Consider the following 16,756-nt stretch of genomic DNA (forward strand, 5'->3'; position numbering starts at 1 on the left):
TAAGTTGGGTTTGTCTGCTCAGTTGGTTATTTTCTGCCCATTCACTTTAGTGATGGCTAAAGAAATAAAATGAAAATAAAGAATGTAAACATGCTTTCTGCCTTGTGTTTTTATATTCATAATCCTGCTCTTTAGCCCCTGCTTCTCCTGTCACTGTTGCTGGGAAGGTGGAAGAGAACTTCTTGGAGATGCAGAATTGGTACCTGCCAAGTTCATACTCTGTAAATCACTGCTGTGCACAAAAACACACAGTTAAAAAAGAGCCCTCACTGCTCTCTAGTTCCTCCCTTGACATGAACTGCTGCAGGCTACATGCATGACTTATCACCACCTTCCCAACTACATTCCTGCCCAGGGCAAGAGTGACACTACTGCAGCAATGACAAACTTGCAAGGAGCAAGTGATTTATATGCTTTTGCAGCACTGTGCACCAGTAAACTGGTTTCCTCAAGCACAGCTTGCCTTTTCCACCACAGGAGACTGCTGTTGAGGAGTCTCTCATTAGATCAGCATGTAAAATAAAACAGCTACCACCTTGCTCCACTCCTGGGAGCTCTGAAAGGGGCCTGAGCACAACAGCTACTTGGAGGGATCTGGGCTGTCTCTTCCCCCCACCCAGGGGCTACCCCAGAACAGTCTCTGTGGAAGCCTCTTTGGGGGTTAAGGCTCTTAACTCACTTCACCTGAATTTCCACCTTGTGATGTTCTCCAGCAGTTTTCCACCATGTCTAGATGACCGGGTATCTGAGCACTACTGCTCCATAGATGGCATTCAGTGCAGCCTGTTGTCTGAGCAGATGGACCTCAGCTACTATGTGAACATAAAGAATTCCAGGCTCCCTTTTAATTAGGGCAATGCACCAGGAATAACAGTTTGGAATTAAGGGGTTCTAACAACACTGCAGGGAGGGCCCTGGTGACTCAGGCTTTGTTTCCACAGTTGGAGGTTTAACAGACCCGCTATCCCAGGGAATTACAGCCCCTTCCTGCCAAGCGTGGCTGCCTTTGTAATTATGTGTGGCATCACTCTCTTGGCAATGTGCCCTGCATAGATTTTACTCACTGTTTTGTTCCCCCCTTTCTTTTCACTGCTGTCAGGAAGGGTGATGGCAATTGTTTGTTATTGGCTGTTAGAGCAAAGTGTTGGGCTCAACACTGTCTGCCTTGAAATCCAAGTAGCTAAGCCGCAGGAGGCAACTTTTTTCTTCCTGCTAGGCAGGAAGCTAATAGTTTCCCCACAAATTGTACAGGAAGGCAGGCTGTGTGGGTTTTTTTTTTACTATTTATTCCACTTCTGGTATTAACACACCCCCCACAAACAAGTATTTAACTTGCTCAAAGCAGCCCTGGTCCATTTCAGTTCATAATTATGTATTTTCAGCCAAACTGCTGCAAAGTTTAGCTCATTCTACATAAATACAGCCCACCCAATGAAGTATTTCCATTCAGCACAATAAGCAGCCTGTAGCCTTCCACAGTGGTCATCTTCATAGCGCCTAAATTACTTTTGGGTAAATTAACTGCCATTCCAGTTCTCTTTGGCTGACTTCACCCATGGGTTCAGTTCCCACTCTTAGCAGAAAGTGACCCTTGCCCTCCCAGCAGCAGCATTTTCCAGGTCTCCAGTGTACCACACCTCTGTTTATTCTTTGGCTGTTTCTTCTTTATTTCCCATCAAAAGAAGGGCAGGTTTCTACCCCTCCAAGACCAAGCTCTCAGCCCAAGGAAGCAATACTTTGTGACAGGCATTCTCTCTTGCTTTCACTCACCAAAGTCAACTCCCTTCTTAACTCAGGCAAGGAAAGACCTCCCCAGTTTTCCCTGCAGGGCAGGAGACCAAAGCTCCAGCTGAGTTTGTTGCTGCTGTGCTCCAGGCTTTTTGTGCCTGTAAATTCACTTCTACAGATCAGTGAAGACATTTCTTGAAAGAGACTGTCTTGATCTGGCAGGTTGGAAGCTGAAGGAGAAACAGAGACTGACAGGTCTAATTTCTCATTCAGCTTCAGAGGAGCAATGAGCACCAGCATGATCCCACAATCCTCCAAACATCCACTGGAAAGCCTTTCTGCGGAGCAGGCTCTGACTGCAGCTAGCTGTTTGTCCACCACGACAGGAGGCCCAGGCCCGGCTCACTGATTGATCCCTGTTCACAGAGAGAAGAACAGAGCGTGTAACTGTCAACTGCAAAGAGAATACAGGAGTAAATGCATAAAAATGTCAAATCTCTCCCCCATGAGTTGTGGAGGAGGTAGTCACTATTTTTTCTTGTCAGAGACTGCCCAGCACTTCCCCAGACTCCTTTAAACCTTGTCATCACTAAACTGAACATTCAACCATTGAAAATCAAGCACTTGCCCATTCCACCTCCACTGTCTCAACACACTCCAGCTGGGAGAAAACAGCTTTCCTTGGTTTAGATCCATCTCTTGCCCTGTACACATCGTGGGTCTTACCCCAAAGCATGGCAAAGACTGTTTAGCTGCTGTGTAAACCCTGATGTGCTTGTCCCAGCTCTGTGCTCACTACCTGCAGCTCCTGCATCCAGAGTCTGCTTTAAATCAGCCTTCCCAGGGGAACTCCACCAACAACCACAAAGTATTCCAATGCAAACACACAGTGATCACAAGAACAATCTTGTTTCTCCCTTTTTCCACTCCTTTCGTTTTGTGACTCTGTTTGCCTCATAGTCAGCTTAAAGCAATCAGTTCCTTGGGAAAGGAATGCTATTTTAGACATAGAATAAACCACAACGTTCGCAGAGTCCTGTGAATTATGCACATAGTTACCACAAGAGTGTAGGGCGCCTCTTTCTTTTGGACTTCTTCGGTGGCATTTGAAGTGGAAGCCTCTGCAGAGCTTGGACCTGTCGGTGATGTATCAACAAATGTTTCATCCACAACTCGAAAGCGGATCTCCTCCCCAATGTCCATGTACAGGTCATGGGCTCCTTCTTCTGTCTCGTATTCCCACACCCACACCTGCTCTGCCTCATCGCTGGCCACGCCACAGGTTAAGGATGGAAACAATCAGCATTTGGCCTGATAGATCACGTCCTGGCATTTTCAGGAAAAGACTCAATTCAAAGCATTTTCACAAGTATTTCTCAAACCACAACAACCTGTCCTAGGTCATCACCTGCACGGCGCAGGACCCCCACTTTGTTTCCGATTTTGCTGCTTCAAGGTGTGCACTGCTGGGCAGAGCTGGGGTTACTCCCACAGAAAAACTCAACAACAAAAAACCCACACACAAACAAAACCGCTCAAACCCAAGACGACACTGTCTACCACAACCAAGTATATTAGACACACCACGTATCTAGACGTGACACGGTGTGGTAAAAGCGACGTTCTGTCCTCAGCAACAGTCAAGACCAGCGTCAGGGATTACAATGCGTCTGTTCAGGGGACGCTGCCATTCATTTCTCTCAGTGGGCACAATGGTCCTGCAAAACCTCCTAAGCGTGAGGCCTGTCTCGCTGTGATAACAGTCTGCGGGACTGGCCCGACACAACAGCTTCGCTTCTGCCACTGAGCACCTTCATTGTTGTGGCAGTGAATGCCTGTTGGGCCAGCACTGCACAATCTTTTGAAATGAAGTAGTGAAGTTATCCAAGGTGATCAAAGGATACAACTTAGCTGGCTGCTGCAGGGATTCTGGTGGGATGACAATATCATCAAAGAATCCAATAGAAACTGTGGAGAAATGAATTTGATTAAGACTGAAAACAGTTCTTTGCAAATGCTGCACCACAGCGATTCCTAAAATGCATTTCTTAGATTCATTCTCCTTCCTCTTTCAGGATGGACAACTGAGATCATGCAGGAATTATTCTTTGAGCCACAACGTTCAATTTCAGTTGGCATCAAAGCAACCACCCAGCTGAAGCTAAATACAGGAACAGAGGGCACAGTCTTTGTGCCCACTGAGAAAGGAAAAGGCTGTTTGGAGCAGGATGGGAAATGAAAGCATTCCAAGAAATGAGTGAGCCTATAGAGGTCTGTAATAGAAAAGAGCTTAGAAATCACAGAGCTAACATGCTAAATAAACACCAGTATAAGGTTAGAACAGCCCCCACCTCCCCTTTGAGGTTTCATGATGTTTAATTTTATCAGAGAATGGACAAGCCCAAATTCAGCAACAAGTGCACCCAAGATAACCTTATTGTTCTAACTTAATAACTGAGCAGAGGAGCTCGCTTGCATGGAAGACTCCTACAAGAAAGAAAAGCAACTCATCAGTTATGTATTCTGTGAATCTGACTGCACTTTGTGCTCACAAAGACATTCCTGTGCCATGTTTTCAGGTACAGGAAACCATCACAAATTTGCACAGAACTACAGGGAAGATGCATCAGACGAACACAAGCTGACATCACCACTTTAAAAACAAAACAAAAGACCAAGTTCTGCTAACTGAAGTGAGAGAACAAATCCAATCTATGCTCCAGATGCCTGTTCTTGGGCATGTACAGGAATGACAAAAGGGGAAGGGAGCACAGATGAAAAACCAAGGGCCAGGGAAGCTGCCAGAGGCCAGGAACAGTCTGTAACCAGCCCACAGGCAGCACTGCACCACCTGAAAGCACAGCACTGCAACAGACCAGACCAAGAGCTCTGCAGCTCACGTGTCCCTCGCACAGCCAGGTTTACCGTGAACGCCGTCCTGACTGCAGCTTTTAATCTGTCCAATCAGAATCTCATCCAGGAAGGGGTGGAAGACCACGTAGCGGAAATGCACTTAAAAGAAAACAGATCATTAATGTTTATGCCCACATTAGTGAACTGTACTCCTTCCACAGGGTGGCAGCCATTAAAACAAAATCCCACATCCCATATGCCATCTAAAATACCTACCCACCTTCTTTTACAATTTCCTTACAGGCAATGATTAGATAGAAGAACAGGAGTAAAAGTCCAGATTCCTAACTGCTTTGTATGTATTAAGACAGTGGCTGATCAACTGCCTCCTGTTGTCTGCTCATTAAGCTTTCAAGAGTTTAAGTTCACAGAATAAAACTATCAATGAAGAATATGGAGCAGAGCCTCTGCTTTAGTTATGGTGCGAGCATTCCCGCACAATGTTTCAAGGCCAAGAATACCAGTTGAAATTATACTTTCTTGTAATACTTCTGCTCCTTCTATTTTTGTCAGCAATGATGTGTATTCTTTAAATTAAATATTTGATATCAAATATTATCAGAGTAAATATGATTATCTGACACGACTGCATTTTTCACCCAGGTTAAATTAAATTACGTTTCTAACATAATTTATAATTTATAAGAAGGCTACACTAAGCCCATCTTAGCCAAACAATGCTTACGAGCAATTTAACATCATTTTAGCTGTCCATACTTTGCACTCCTCTTTTACATAAAATCAGGTAGCATGTTAAAGAAAGAGCTATTACCAGATACAGCAGGATTTATTGAAGTGCTACCCCAGATTCTGAAAGCATGAGACTTTTTTCCCCAAACTCAGAGAGAATATATTCTCTTGTTTCAGTTCAAGGAGTAATTCAAAGTTAAACAGCTGAATGGAGATTAAAGCAAGCAGGAAAGCCTGCCATCCTCCTTCAGTATTAGAGAAGCTTTTAGTTGCAGGGAGCAATTTCTACTGAGTTAAAATTTAGACAAAGGGGAGCCACATACCATGAGTCCCATTGCCCTCTAACAGGAAACAGTTCATTTGCTCATGCCATGTTTCTGTACTGAACATTAAAGCTAGAAAAATGTGCCTCTTTCCAGCTTAAAGAAACTTATTTCACCTTAAAAAATATATTAAATTTGCTTTTATGCATTTCCTTTCAGTTTTCACTCAGATTCGCCAAAAGTCAAAAGTAAATAAATTAGTCATTTCTTATTTTAGAAAAAGTCACTAGAGATGTATGCTGAACCAGATCTGTCTAAGACTCAAACAAAAATGTAGCAAAACTTCCAACTAGGAAAACAGCATCAAATGCTCTACGAATGTTATATTTAGAAACATATTTCAACATTCTAGCTAGGGGAAATAAGCTTCAAAAAGAAGAAAATACTAGACAAACACAGAACAATTAATACAACTTATTTTCTATGTGCACAGTTCCAGTAATTTTAAATTAAATGAATGTTTTCCTTATCCCACGCTTATGGCTGGAGATGCAAACAGGACTGGCTATCTTAAAGCTGCATTTGTACCCAAAAATGCAAAGGTAAAAGACTTTTGCCATGTTCCTCCTGCCCTCCCAACAGGAACAGAGTTAAGGCTATGGACATCAGTACGGTCCTTTTCATTTACTTTCCCTAACAACTGAAATCACTTTACACTGCCGGATCACTAACCTTCCACAAAACTATATAACTGAGGACAAAAACATACCTTTGGTATGTGATGCACCATCTCCAGGAAATATGTATGAATCTTCCAGTTTTGTGATATCATACAGACAGATGCAGAGGCCAACATTGTACACAACCTGCTCAAAGAAGAAAAAAAGTCATTTAAAAGCAATAAATTAAGCAAGCCAACAGGTTAATTCAAGCAAACCATCAATTTATACACTGCACACACCTTTTCAAAAGAAGGCAACAGAAAGGTGGCAAGATGGGAAGGAAGGTGTTTTGGTGCAGTCCCTTCAACAGCCCTGGCCCCAAACACACCACATTGCAGGGAAACCCCCAGCTCATTCAAGTGTTACAGGAGATGTTTTCATTGGCACTTGAAAGAGCGCCGCTACAAACAGAAAACCTTGGGGTAACTATCAGTGGTGAGAGAAGTTGAGCCTCCAAAACAGTGAACAGTTGCCCACAGACATCATTCACCAGCCCCATAGCTTGTCCAAAGGCTAAACACACTATTCGCTGCAGTTGTACTCTCAGAAGCCTCTGGGCTTGCCTTTGTCTTAAATTATATTAGCCGTGGGCAGAGACAAAAACTCTTGGCTTCTCTGCCACTTCTGAAACAGCTTCATAGCCTACAAAATAACTTGTCTGCATAATCTGCTGTTCACAACGCTCCATCGCTTCAGGTTGTTCTTTTGAGCTACGTTCCCAAGCCGCACTTTGAGTTTTGCTCCTGCCTCACACAAAGCTATGTGGTAATCACAGTCCCAGGGGCTGCACAGGGAAACTGGACCTCCTGGTCTGTGACATAACACTCGTTTATATCCTGCACCAATTTCTTGCTGTCACAGCATATTTCACATACTAAGCACAGACCAAAACAGCTATTAACATTTCAATGTCTCTTCCATTATTATTGTTCTACATTTATTTGCATCATCTTTTTAAAAATTCTCCCACTCATAGAATCACCTCAGTTGGAAGACACCCTCAGGATCACCAAGTCCAACCATAACCTAACCCTGGCACTAAACCACGTCCCTAAGAACCTCATCTAAATGTCTTTTAAACACCTCCAGGGATGGTGACTCCACTGCTTCCCTGGGCAGCCTGTTCCAATGCCTGACAACCCCTTCCATGGAGAAATTTTTTCCTAATATCCAATCTGAACCTCCCTTGGTGCAACTTGAGGCCATTTTCTCTCATCCTATCACTTGCTATTTGGGAGAAGAGACCAACATCCTTCATGCTACAACCTCATTTCAGGTAGTTGTAGACTGCTCATATTAGTTTTTCAGATTGCTACTCTACACACAGACCAGCAGTTCCTCTCACTTCTCTGCCTCATCTGGCATTTCAGTACCTTCCCATCACAGCAGTAGCCGTTAGAAAAAATTCCTTTTGAGATGATATATGGCTGCGTCTTTGTTTATAGTCTCGATATTTCAGTTGCTGGGGATGGTCTTCACATCCAAACAATTCTGACACCTCACTCGCACATCTCATCAGGAACAGATAAAGGGAAGGGACGTGATGACACCTGCACCAACCTATACGTGACTCACACTTTACCTTGTTGGCCAATTTCTTGTTTAGCTCTTCAGCAATGGATTCGTTCAGTTTCCTTTCAAACTGCCAGGGAGGAATTCTGACCGTGTCGGTCATCTCGACCAGGACAAACATGGCGGCACGGAGCAGGGCGGAGGAGACCCAGAGCACAACCCTGACCCCCAACAACTGACAGGGGCCGGCCTGGGAAGCCACCCCGACGGCTTGCGCGGAGCTCGGGGGGCACCGCCCCGGTTATGAGGGGATGAGGGGTTGAAGGCGCCCGTGCAACGGCCGTTACGGAGCGGGGGGGAAGGTTCACAGCGGCCACGCAACCACTACCGGGGGTCGGCAGCCAGGCAGCCGCCGCCGTAACGGGAGGGGTGGGCACCGCCAGCCACGCCGCTCGGCAGCCGGGCGGAGGGCGGCGGGCAAGCCCAGAGCGGGGGAGCCCGCCCGGACCAACGCAGCCGCTCCTCACCCACCTGCCTCCCCACGCGCATTCCCTACCTCACGGTACTTCCGGCGCCTCAGCCAATCGCCCTCGGCGGGTGGGCCTGCGCCTTGATTGACGGGGATACGGAGCGCTCACGGGGCGCGGGGGCGGAGCGAGGCGCCATTTTGTCACCGATCGGCTCGGCTCGGCTCGGTGCGGGGTGGGGTCTTTCTTGCGTTACCTGTTGCGCTGCGGGGATCCTGGTGGCCTCTGTGGGAAGGTGGTTTGGATCAGTGTAAACGTGGAAAGGCCTCCAGGCTCCTGGAGTTCTGTACCTGCCCTACCCCCCCACCACCCTCACAGGCGACTGCCCGTGTCACATCTGTTGCTCCACCCCAAACAACCCACAGTTGCACAGAATCACGGTATGTTTGGGATTGGAAGGGACCTGGAAAGATCATCCAGTCCAATCCCCCTGCAGGAGCAGGAACACCTGGATGAGGTTACACAGGAAGGTTTCCAGGCGGGTTTTGAATGTCCCCAGAGAAGGAGACTCCACAACCCCCTGGGCAGCCTGTTCCAGTGTTGTCACCCTCACTGAGAAGTTTGTTCTCAGATTTGACTGGAACCTCTTGTGTTGCAGTTTGAATCCATTACCCCTTGTCCTACCATTTTTTGTCACCAAGAAGAGCCTGGCTGCATCCTCATGACACCATTTATATATTTGTAAACATTAATGAGGTCACCCCTCAGCCTCCTCCAAACTAAAGAGACCCGGCTCCCTCAGCCTTTCCTCATAAGGGAGATGCTCTGCTCCCTTCATCATCTTCGTTGCCCTGTGCTGGACTCTCTCCAGCAGTTCCCTGTCCTTCTTGAACTGAGGGGCCCAGAACTGGACACGATATTCCAGATGTGGTCTCACCAGGCCACAGTAAAGAGGGAGGAGAACCTCTCTTGACAGTTACTATAATCTCATTTAATCATATAATCCCACTGGAACAGGCTGCCCAGGGGGGTTGTGGAGTCTCCTTCTCTGGAGACATTCAAAACCCACCTGGACACATTCCTGTGTAACCTCATCTAGGTGTTCCTGCTCCAGCGGGGGGATTGGACTGGATGATCTTTCCAGGTCCCTTCCAATCCCTAACATTCTATGATCCTATGAGTCTATGATTTAACGTTTTCATAAGCTTCAAACCCAACAGGGCAGCAGAGACCAAAGTTCACGCTTCTCCAAGAGCCAATACTTCAGCTGTTTGCCCGCTTCTACAGCAAAACTCGGGCTTTTACTGCCTTGTGCCTAGAAGATATTTTCACAGTGGCACCTCCCCAATACTGTGGTCAAGGTTGTTATCAAGTACAAATTGGCACCACACAGAGCTGGAATAATTTATTCCAAGTGTTAATTACAAAAAAAAAAATCCCCGTGATATGATTTTACAGGTCCCAGTGTGTTCTGCAGCAAAGGAAGGCAGCACAAGGGATGGTGGGAAACAAGGTGCCGTGCCCATGTTTGAAAATTTAGTGGGGAAAAAATTAAAGGAGGTTGTTTGAAGTGTGCTTAAAAAAAGGTTTGCCAGGAAAACCAAACATCTCTGGCTGACAGTCAGAACTGCACTGTCAGCGTAATGGCTTTGATGCAAAGGCTAAATATGTCATCCCCCGCACCCCCCAGCGGGACAGTAATGAGTGTTTTAGATAAGAAATCATTAAATGTTGAGCTGTCTTGGAGAAGGAAGAGGAAAATGGGACTGAAAACACTGTGGCTAGGCTTCATTAACAAGATACCTGTCTTGGGCAAGGGGTTTCTGATCTCATCGCAGTTACTCCTGTTTCACCAGCATTTGTTGGATTGTGTGTTGGGTTTTTTTGCATGTTGTTTTTTTGTGTGTTTGTTTGTTTAAATTAACATGGCTGGTCTGCACACGTTTGGCATGTTTGTATTAGATGGCGGGCTCAGAAACAATTTTTCCCCTGTCACCTGAAAGAGCAGCATTTTTTTTGGAGCATCACCTGCTGTCTCAGCAAGGAGCGCTCTATCGGAACACCTCAACCCCAATCCTCAGCGCTCCTTGCGCTTCTCGTCCTACTTCAGGGAACCTCACAAAGGCTCCTTTCTCCTGCGCAGCAGTGGCAGCTGCGCTAATCTCGGCGCGGCACAGTTCTGCTGGCACACGTGCCGCATCCCTCGCTGTTCTGTCATGGCCTCATGCAGGTCTGGTAGCGCAAGGTTTGACCTTTATCTGAAGCGCAGATTTTGTGGGTGTCTGTAGCTACTTTTTCAGACGAGTGAATAGTTCCTGTCCCTCTTCTGATGGCAGGTGAACAAAGAGCCTTGGTATCACACAAGGAAGTAGAAGTTAGGTACTGTTGGTACTGGCAAAGTGATCATGCTGGCTGTTTTTGTATATGAGAATTGTAGGATTAAATAAGGGTAGGGCTCAGGGGAGCAGCGGGCTGAATACCTGGGAGAACAGGGGAGATGGGGAGAAGAAGTAGATTTGGACAGAGACCTATCACACTTCCGTTTCTAGCCCATCCTTGGGCTAGTACTTTTCATGCTTCCAATAGCCATGTCCCTTCGGGTGCTGTTGGGTACCCAGTATGAAGGTGGTGCATCTCAATCCAGCCTGATCCCAAAAAAACAGCGATGAGCCTGGCTTCATACTGGCTGGTGTCTTACGGTTGAGTCTCTGGTGTCTCGTAAAATGCAAGCACTATACAAGATCTTCTAGGATGAGGGTGTGCAGAATCTCTCCCTCCTGTATCAGTTCTGTGATTGCTAATAAGGGTTGAACGCTGCAGGCCGTTCCTTGGTGAGGGTGTCAGGATCATAGAATCACAGCATGGTTGGGATTGGAAGGGACCTCTGGAGATCATCTAGTCCAACCCATCTGCTAAGGCAGGGTCACCCAGAGCAGATCACACAGGAATGTGTCCAGGCAAGTCTTGAATGTCTCCAGAGCAGGAGACTCCACAACCTCTCCGGGCAACCTGTTCCAATGTTCTGGCACCCTCAAAGTAAAGAAGTTTCTCCTCTACGCAGCTATGTGTGGTGATGAAACTTGTAAGCACTTTGATATATACTCTGAGGAAATGGAATTGAAATGTGGGAAGAGACACCACCAGACCTGAGTTTGGCAATGTCTCAGCCTCCACCAGTAATGTCACAGGCTGTGGGAAGTGATTTCCAGTTTCATGCTTTGCTGATAACACCCTGATCCCCAGTGATGTGTGCTGGGGCCTTCGTACACCTGACAGATATTGCTCTGTTACCCGCCATGTTCTCCCTGTTTCATAAGCACTGTCTCCAATGTAAAAATATAACAAAAGCCAAACTTTGCCCTGTAAAACATGGGTGTTGTCTCAACTCAGCTATTGATAGCGCTCAGGGTTATGCTACATTTAACGCTACAGTGAAAGGTATCTTGGTGTCGTAGATTGTGTGAACAGCCTCATTTTGCTGAGTGTTCTTTTTTTGTCCCAGTAGTACTGACAAAATGAATATGCACAAACCTGCAGTGCCTGAACACACCTTTCAGTACATAACCATAAAGTCTCTAGAGTCTCTCTCAGCAGTATTGGGGCTTTTCTGACATTGTGGGCATGGTTCTCAGTTGCTGGGGTTTTTTTAACCTTCGGCTGCTGGAATCCAGGGGTTGCACAAGGGTCTTTGTGGCACTCAGAGAAAATCCCAGACATTCCTTAATCTCACAATTGTACAGGAAAACTGGAAAATACTATCTGAAGTTACCTGAAGGCTCAGAAACTGGGAGGAAAATTAAAGAAACCCCCAAGTTATTTTGTTTAAGATCTCCTCTGCCCACACATCTCCACGGCTTTTGGGGAAAACAGGCTTAGGGACGTTGGAGGAGCTGAGTGGTAATTTGCATCTAGGCTGCTCTGGCCCTCCTTTGATTGACTCCAGAGGAATTACGTATCTTCTCACCTACAAAGTCCTCCAAACTCCTGCTTTTGCTTCCATCTCTGCAGGCATCTCTGGCACCCCCGCTCCCACTCTCTGTTTGATCAAAGCTTTCCCTCTTCTCCTTTTATCATTTTTACGTGCTTTAGACTCTCTGCCTTCTGTGCTGCAGCGCATGCCCAGAGCCACCTTCAAACGCGCTGTGAGCTCCCGTTCCCCGAGCCTGTGGCGACTATGTGGGAGAGTCCGGTTCTGACACTCATCTCCTGTGCGCAGGTTATTTTGTTCAACATGTGTAGCTGTGCACACAGCTAACCCTCATGTGCCACCAGACAGGCAGGGGAGCACAGGTATTTATGATATTCCATGTTAAATGAACGCACACGTCCCCAGCACTCTTCTGGCCTCCAGCTGTTTCCAGCTCCTGGACTGGATGCATAGAGCTGTCCCCCAGGAGAGGACGGACCATCTCAGGAGAAACTTGGAGAGCTGGCTGGGCTTCTCCTCCCCTTCTTTTGCAAGCGTTTCAAGAGCAGACTGGGGAGATGAGCGCTGTCGTGTCTGTAAGGGGTGAATGGGGCTCCTGTTTTGTCACAGAAAACTGCCTGAAAAGTTGCAAGCAGAGTGTGATGGGCAATGGCAGAACCCGGCAGCATGTGGGGTTTCAGTGCTTCTTGGCGGCCTTGCCATGGGCTGGGCTCTTCTGTCTGTGGAGCCTTTTTCTGCACTACAGTTTGTTGACAGGAGAGACACAACTGCTTTGTGTCCCTCTGCTAAAGCCCCTGGCATAGACACAGATCAACACTCAGCTACCCAGGTGGATGGACACAGCAAGGCAGAGCAGTCGTGACCCCGTCTCCTGACACTGCGCCATCCCTCACGGCTTCCCACACAACTTGTACACCACCCTGCAGCCCCAGGGTCTTTGGTGGAACAGGTCCAGTTGGAACCATCATGTTCAGCTACTTAGAATGACTTGAGGAAAGAGTCATGTTTAGGAAACCAAAACCAACCCACACCCCATGTCATGAGATGACTGTGACAGCTCCTTGCAGTGCTTACACAATGCCATGGCTGTTTGGGGTCCTTACAAATTTTATTCCAGGATCACAGAGATCTGCATGGTAAGGTGCTGGTGTGGTCCTCTCTTCTGCTCCAAAATGAGGCCAATATCACCTAAATTCCCCCAAAAGGATGCCTACCCAGCCTGTTCTTAAAAACCTCCAGTGATGGAGACTCTGGTGCTTCCCCAGGCAATCTACTTGAGTAATTAACTGTCTATTCTGGTAGAAAGTGTTTCCTAATGTCTAGCATCAGTCTTGCTCCTTGCAGTTTAAACCCCATTACTCCTCGCCCTATTCCCTAGCGGATGCAGCAGATTGATTTGTATCCTCATCGCGTTGCCCTGCACCCCCAAGAGAGAAGAGTCTCGGGTGAATTTATGACATTGCCTCTGCCCACAGTGCTGGCTCCCCCAAATGCGGTGACACCGGCACAGGGGAAAACAGAGGTGAAAGATCTTTTGGGGTCAGGTGGCTGGCAGAGTGCACTGCTAGAAATGAGACCCTGAGAAAGCACCTGTGGTTGTGAGGGCCACAGGCCCAGAGCAGGGGGGTGGGATGGTGGGGTGGATTTGTGGCATGTGCCCCTCCATGACCCTCTGCTCTGGGCGGGGGGTCACCATGTCACATGTGGGTGCTGGGGGGCTGCAGGCTTGGGCAGGTGGGGAGAGCAGCTGCAGCAGGACCGGCAGGACTCAGGGTGACAGGGGAGAGGTTTGACCCATCATGGGGGACCCCTTGTGGTCCAGACCTGGCCTCCCAGCCCCATCCCCTCTCTGGTTCCTTCCCACGCCGCAACCCACTGTCCCTGCAGCCTGGGGGGCTGCCCCACTGCATCTACCTGTGCCACCGATGCATGTCACTTTGTGTAACTGGAGCGATGCAGCCCCCAGGGGCCGACCCTTGTCCCCTCCAGCCCCCCATCCAGACTTGCTCCTTTAAGCCTAGCTTGGAAATGACCAGCCTGATCCCTCCCACCTGCCCGCTCCCCCTGGCCTGGCCCTGACGTCAGGGGAAGGCGTGTGGATGCGTGTGTGTGCGAGGCGCACATCATACACACATCAGACAGCGCGGATCCATCAGCAGGCAGGCAGGCACAGAAAGCCCCCCCGAGCCGGGCTGCAGGCGAGACCGCTGCTCCTCGCACGGCAGCGGAGGAGCGTTGGGCCCTGCTGAGCACCGATGCTTTGCAGAGCTCAGCTCCAGGGAGCCCATCGCTGCTGAGGAGGTGAGTGAGGGGAAGCACAATGGCCATCCAGCTTGCCTGGGCCGTTGTAGCTGAGGGCTAAACTTTGCTTTCCACCTTTTCTTTTCAAAGCTGATTTTTCCTTTCGATGGCGGAGAGGTGCGAGGGTGAAGCATGACTTCCCTCCTAAGGTTTGGTTATTCTCCACCAGCCTCAGGGACAATGACTCCTCTAGGGGTGGCGGTGGTGGTGCTGTACGCCTGCTTTGGCTGGGGGGCAAATAGCCGGGGATTTGCCACTGAGGGCTGAGATCAGCTGAGACCCAGCTCTCCAATTGCCGGTTGAGGGCGAGGTGATTTGTAAAAAACTGTGTCTTATTAAAGCGGGCGGATAATGATGGGGACTTGAATGGGGGTTTCTTTGGGACTGGCTGCACTATTCATTCCTGCAGATGGCAAGTTAGAGCCACAAAGGAGGAAAGAAGGACACAGACGAGGACATTTGTGCCAGGTCTTTGAACAGGCACTATTCTAATTAAAAAACAAAACAAAACAAAACAAAAAACACCTACAACAAAAAAACCCAAATCCCACAAACTTGGTATTTGGGAGTGATGATTATGCATACATGCTTAAAAGGTAAATCAAGCCTCCATGATGGCTTCTGCCTTTGCCTCCCCTTTGCATCTGGCAGCCTGCTTGCTTTCTCCCGAGGCCTCCCTGAGAACTGGGCAGCCCGGTACTGCCTAAGGGAGCTTTTTATAATTGATCCATAAAGGTGACATTCATATTTTAGCGCTAAGCGAGCTATATCATAGGCAAGACTATCTTGGCAGAGATCGCTGGAGTTGTGAGCGTGATTGGCTTAGCTGGGGAGGGGATGCTGTCAGTGTGTATTCCCCCCCAAACCGCCTAGTTTATTTTTCCTATAGTAATTTGTCTCAGCAAAGGGGTTTTTAACATGCAGGATAGGCAAGGAAATTGCTTTGCTTGGTATTTAACTCCTAACGTCATGATCTAGTAACCAAAAAAGGGGTGGGGGGGTACTGAGATGCTTTCATTAGCATCGGACAGAGACAGCATTTATAAAAACCTGCCAGACGCTGTGGCTGTGAGGAAGGGAGGACGGAGAAACCAAGCCCGGTGAGTGCTGCGGTGGCCCTGCTCGTGGTAACCCCTGCTTGTTGTAACCCCTAGTCGTGGTAACCCCTGCCCAGAGCCATCCCGGTTCCCCAGCTGGTTTCTGCCCTTCACGGCAGCCCCCCAGGAGATGCCAACTCGAGATCTCTAGAGGCTACCATGCTGTTGGTGGCTCCCTCGACACGTGAATGTGCCAAGCAGATGAAAAATGGGATTTTTGGTTTTGCACCGATCTCTGGGGACACGCTGCTATGTCTGGAGGGGTGTAGCTCTTCTCTCTTTCAGCCCGTGTCTAGACAGGCCGGGTCTGGGGAGGGCATCATCCTCCCCGAGGATGGCGGCGGGCCAGAACATCACTTTCCCTGCTCCATGGGGCGAGGAGATGGCTGCCAGCAGCCGGCTGCCGAGATGAGGTGTCTTTGTGACATACAAAGACCTTTTTGCTACTGGGGTGGAAAGAACAGGGAGGTAAACCTAACTCCTAAACTGAGGGAACTAGCAGTCACGGGAGATGGAGAAAATGTGATGGTGAGCAGCAGGCAAGAGCTCATGCGAGAGCTCGCTGGAAGAGGCAGAAGAGGGAAAATAAAAATAACCTCCAGCTCCTAGGCTGGGGCCGGGGGAGCGGCGGCACTCAGCGGACTCGAGCATGGTGGCAGACAGCTTTGGAACTGGGGGTTTGCAAAGGGACGTGGTGGTGTGAAAGGAAACAGCCCATAAAGGCAACGACAGATCGCGTCCAGAGCCAGAGTGTGACAGCCGCTGGCAGAGCTGCTGTCCATCCATCCATCCATCCATCCTGGGCAGCCTGGGGGTTCTGGCGGATGGGAAAGAGCACAAAGAAGCGCCGCACGGGAGGGCCGACTCGCCGAGGGCGATTAAGCCAATTAAATATGTATTCCCCCGCCTGGCTTAGGGATGTGTGAGGGGTTTTTCTTTCGCTGCCGCTAATGAACGGGGAGTGGCAGAGGCTGGTGCGTCTTCAAAAGGCTCCTTTCCCCCTTCTGGGGGACCTGGAAAGGCTGTTTAGTTAAACAAGGTCACAGCCAGCACCCAAGTCAATGTGTTTGGCTTTAAAGAGAGGGAGAGAGACAGTGATTTTATTTGATAAACCGCAGACCTTTCAGTCCTTGGT

The 16,756-nt window shown here is 48.4% G+C and overlaps 1 protein-coding gene across 1 annotated transcript; it reads right to left on the reverse strand.

The window, feature by feature from the left end:
* Positions 1-1,274: 1,274 nt before the first annotated feature.
* Positions 1,275-8,394, reverse strand: POLR3H (RNA polymerase III subunit H). Its single transcript, XM_080350567.1, has 6 exons — positions 7,899-8,394; positions 6,364-6,460; positions 4,654-4,740; positions 3,633-3,696; positions 2,788-2,995; positions 1,275-2,144 (listed from the first exon to the last, which is right to left on the reverse strand). The coding sequence occupies exons 1-6, from the start codon at positions 8,007-8,009 to the stop codon at positions 2,091-2,093; spliced, it is 621 nt and encodes a 206-aa protein (XP_080206693.1). The 5' UTR covers positions 8,010-8,394; the 3' UTR covers positions 1,275-2,090.
* Positions 8,395-16,756: the final 8,362 nt, after the last annotated feature.

This window comes from Nesoenas mayeri (genome assembly GCF_963082525.1).
Source record: "Nesoenas mayeri genome assembly, chromosome: 1".
Lineage (NCBI taxonomy): Eukaryota > Metazoa > Chordata > Aves > Columbiformes > Columbidae > Nesoenas > Nesoenas mayeri.

Coding starts and splice junctions, on each gene's coding strand:
- POLR3H (XM_080350567.1), bottom strand. CDS start 8,009: ATGTTTGTCCTGGTCGAGATGACCGACACGGTCAGAATTCCTCCCTGG. Junction 4,741..6,363: donor TGGTGCATCACATACCAAAG/GTATGTTTTTGT, acceptor TTTTCTTTTAAG/TGCATTTCCGCTACGTGGTC. Junction 3,697..4,653: donor CAGTCAGGACGGCGTTCACG/GTAAACCTGGCT, acceptor ATTTCTCCACAG/TTTCTATTGGATTCTTTGAT.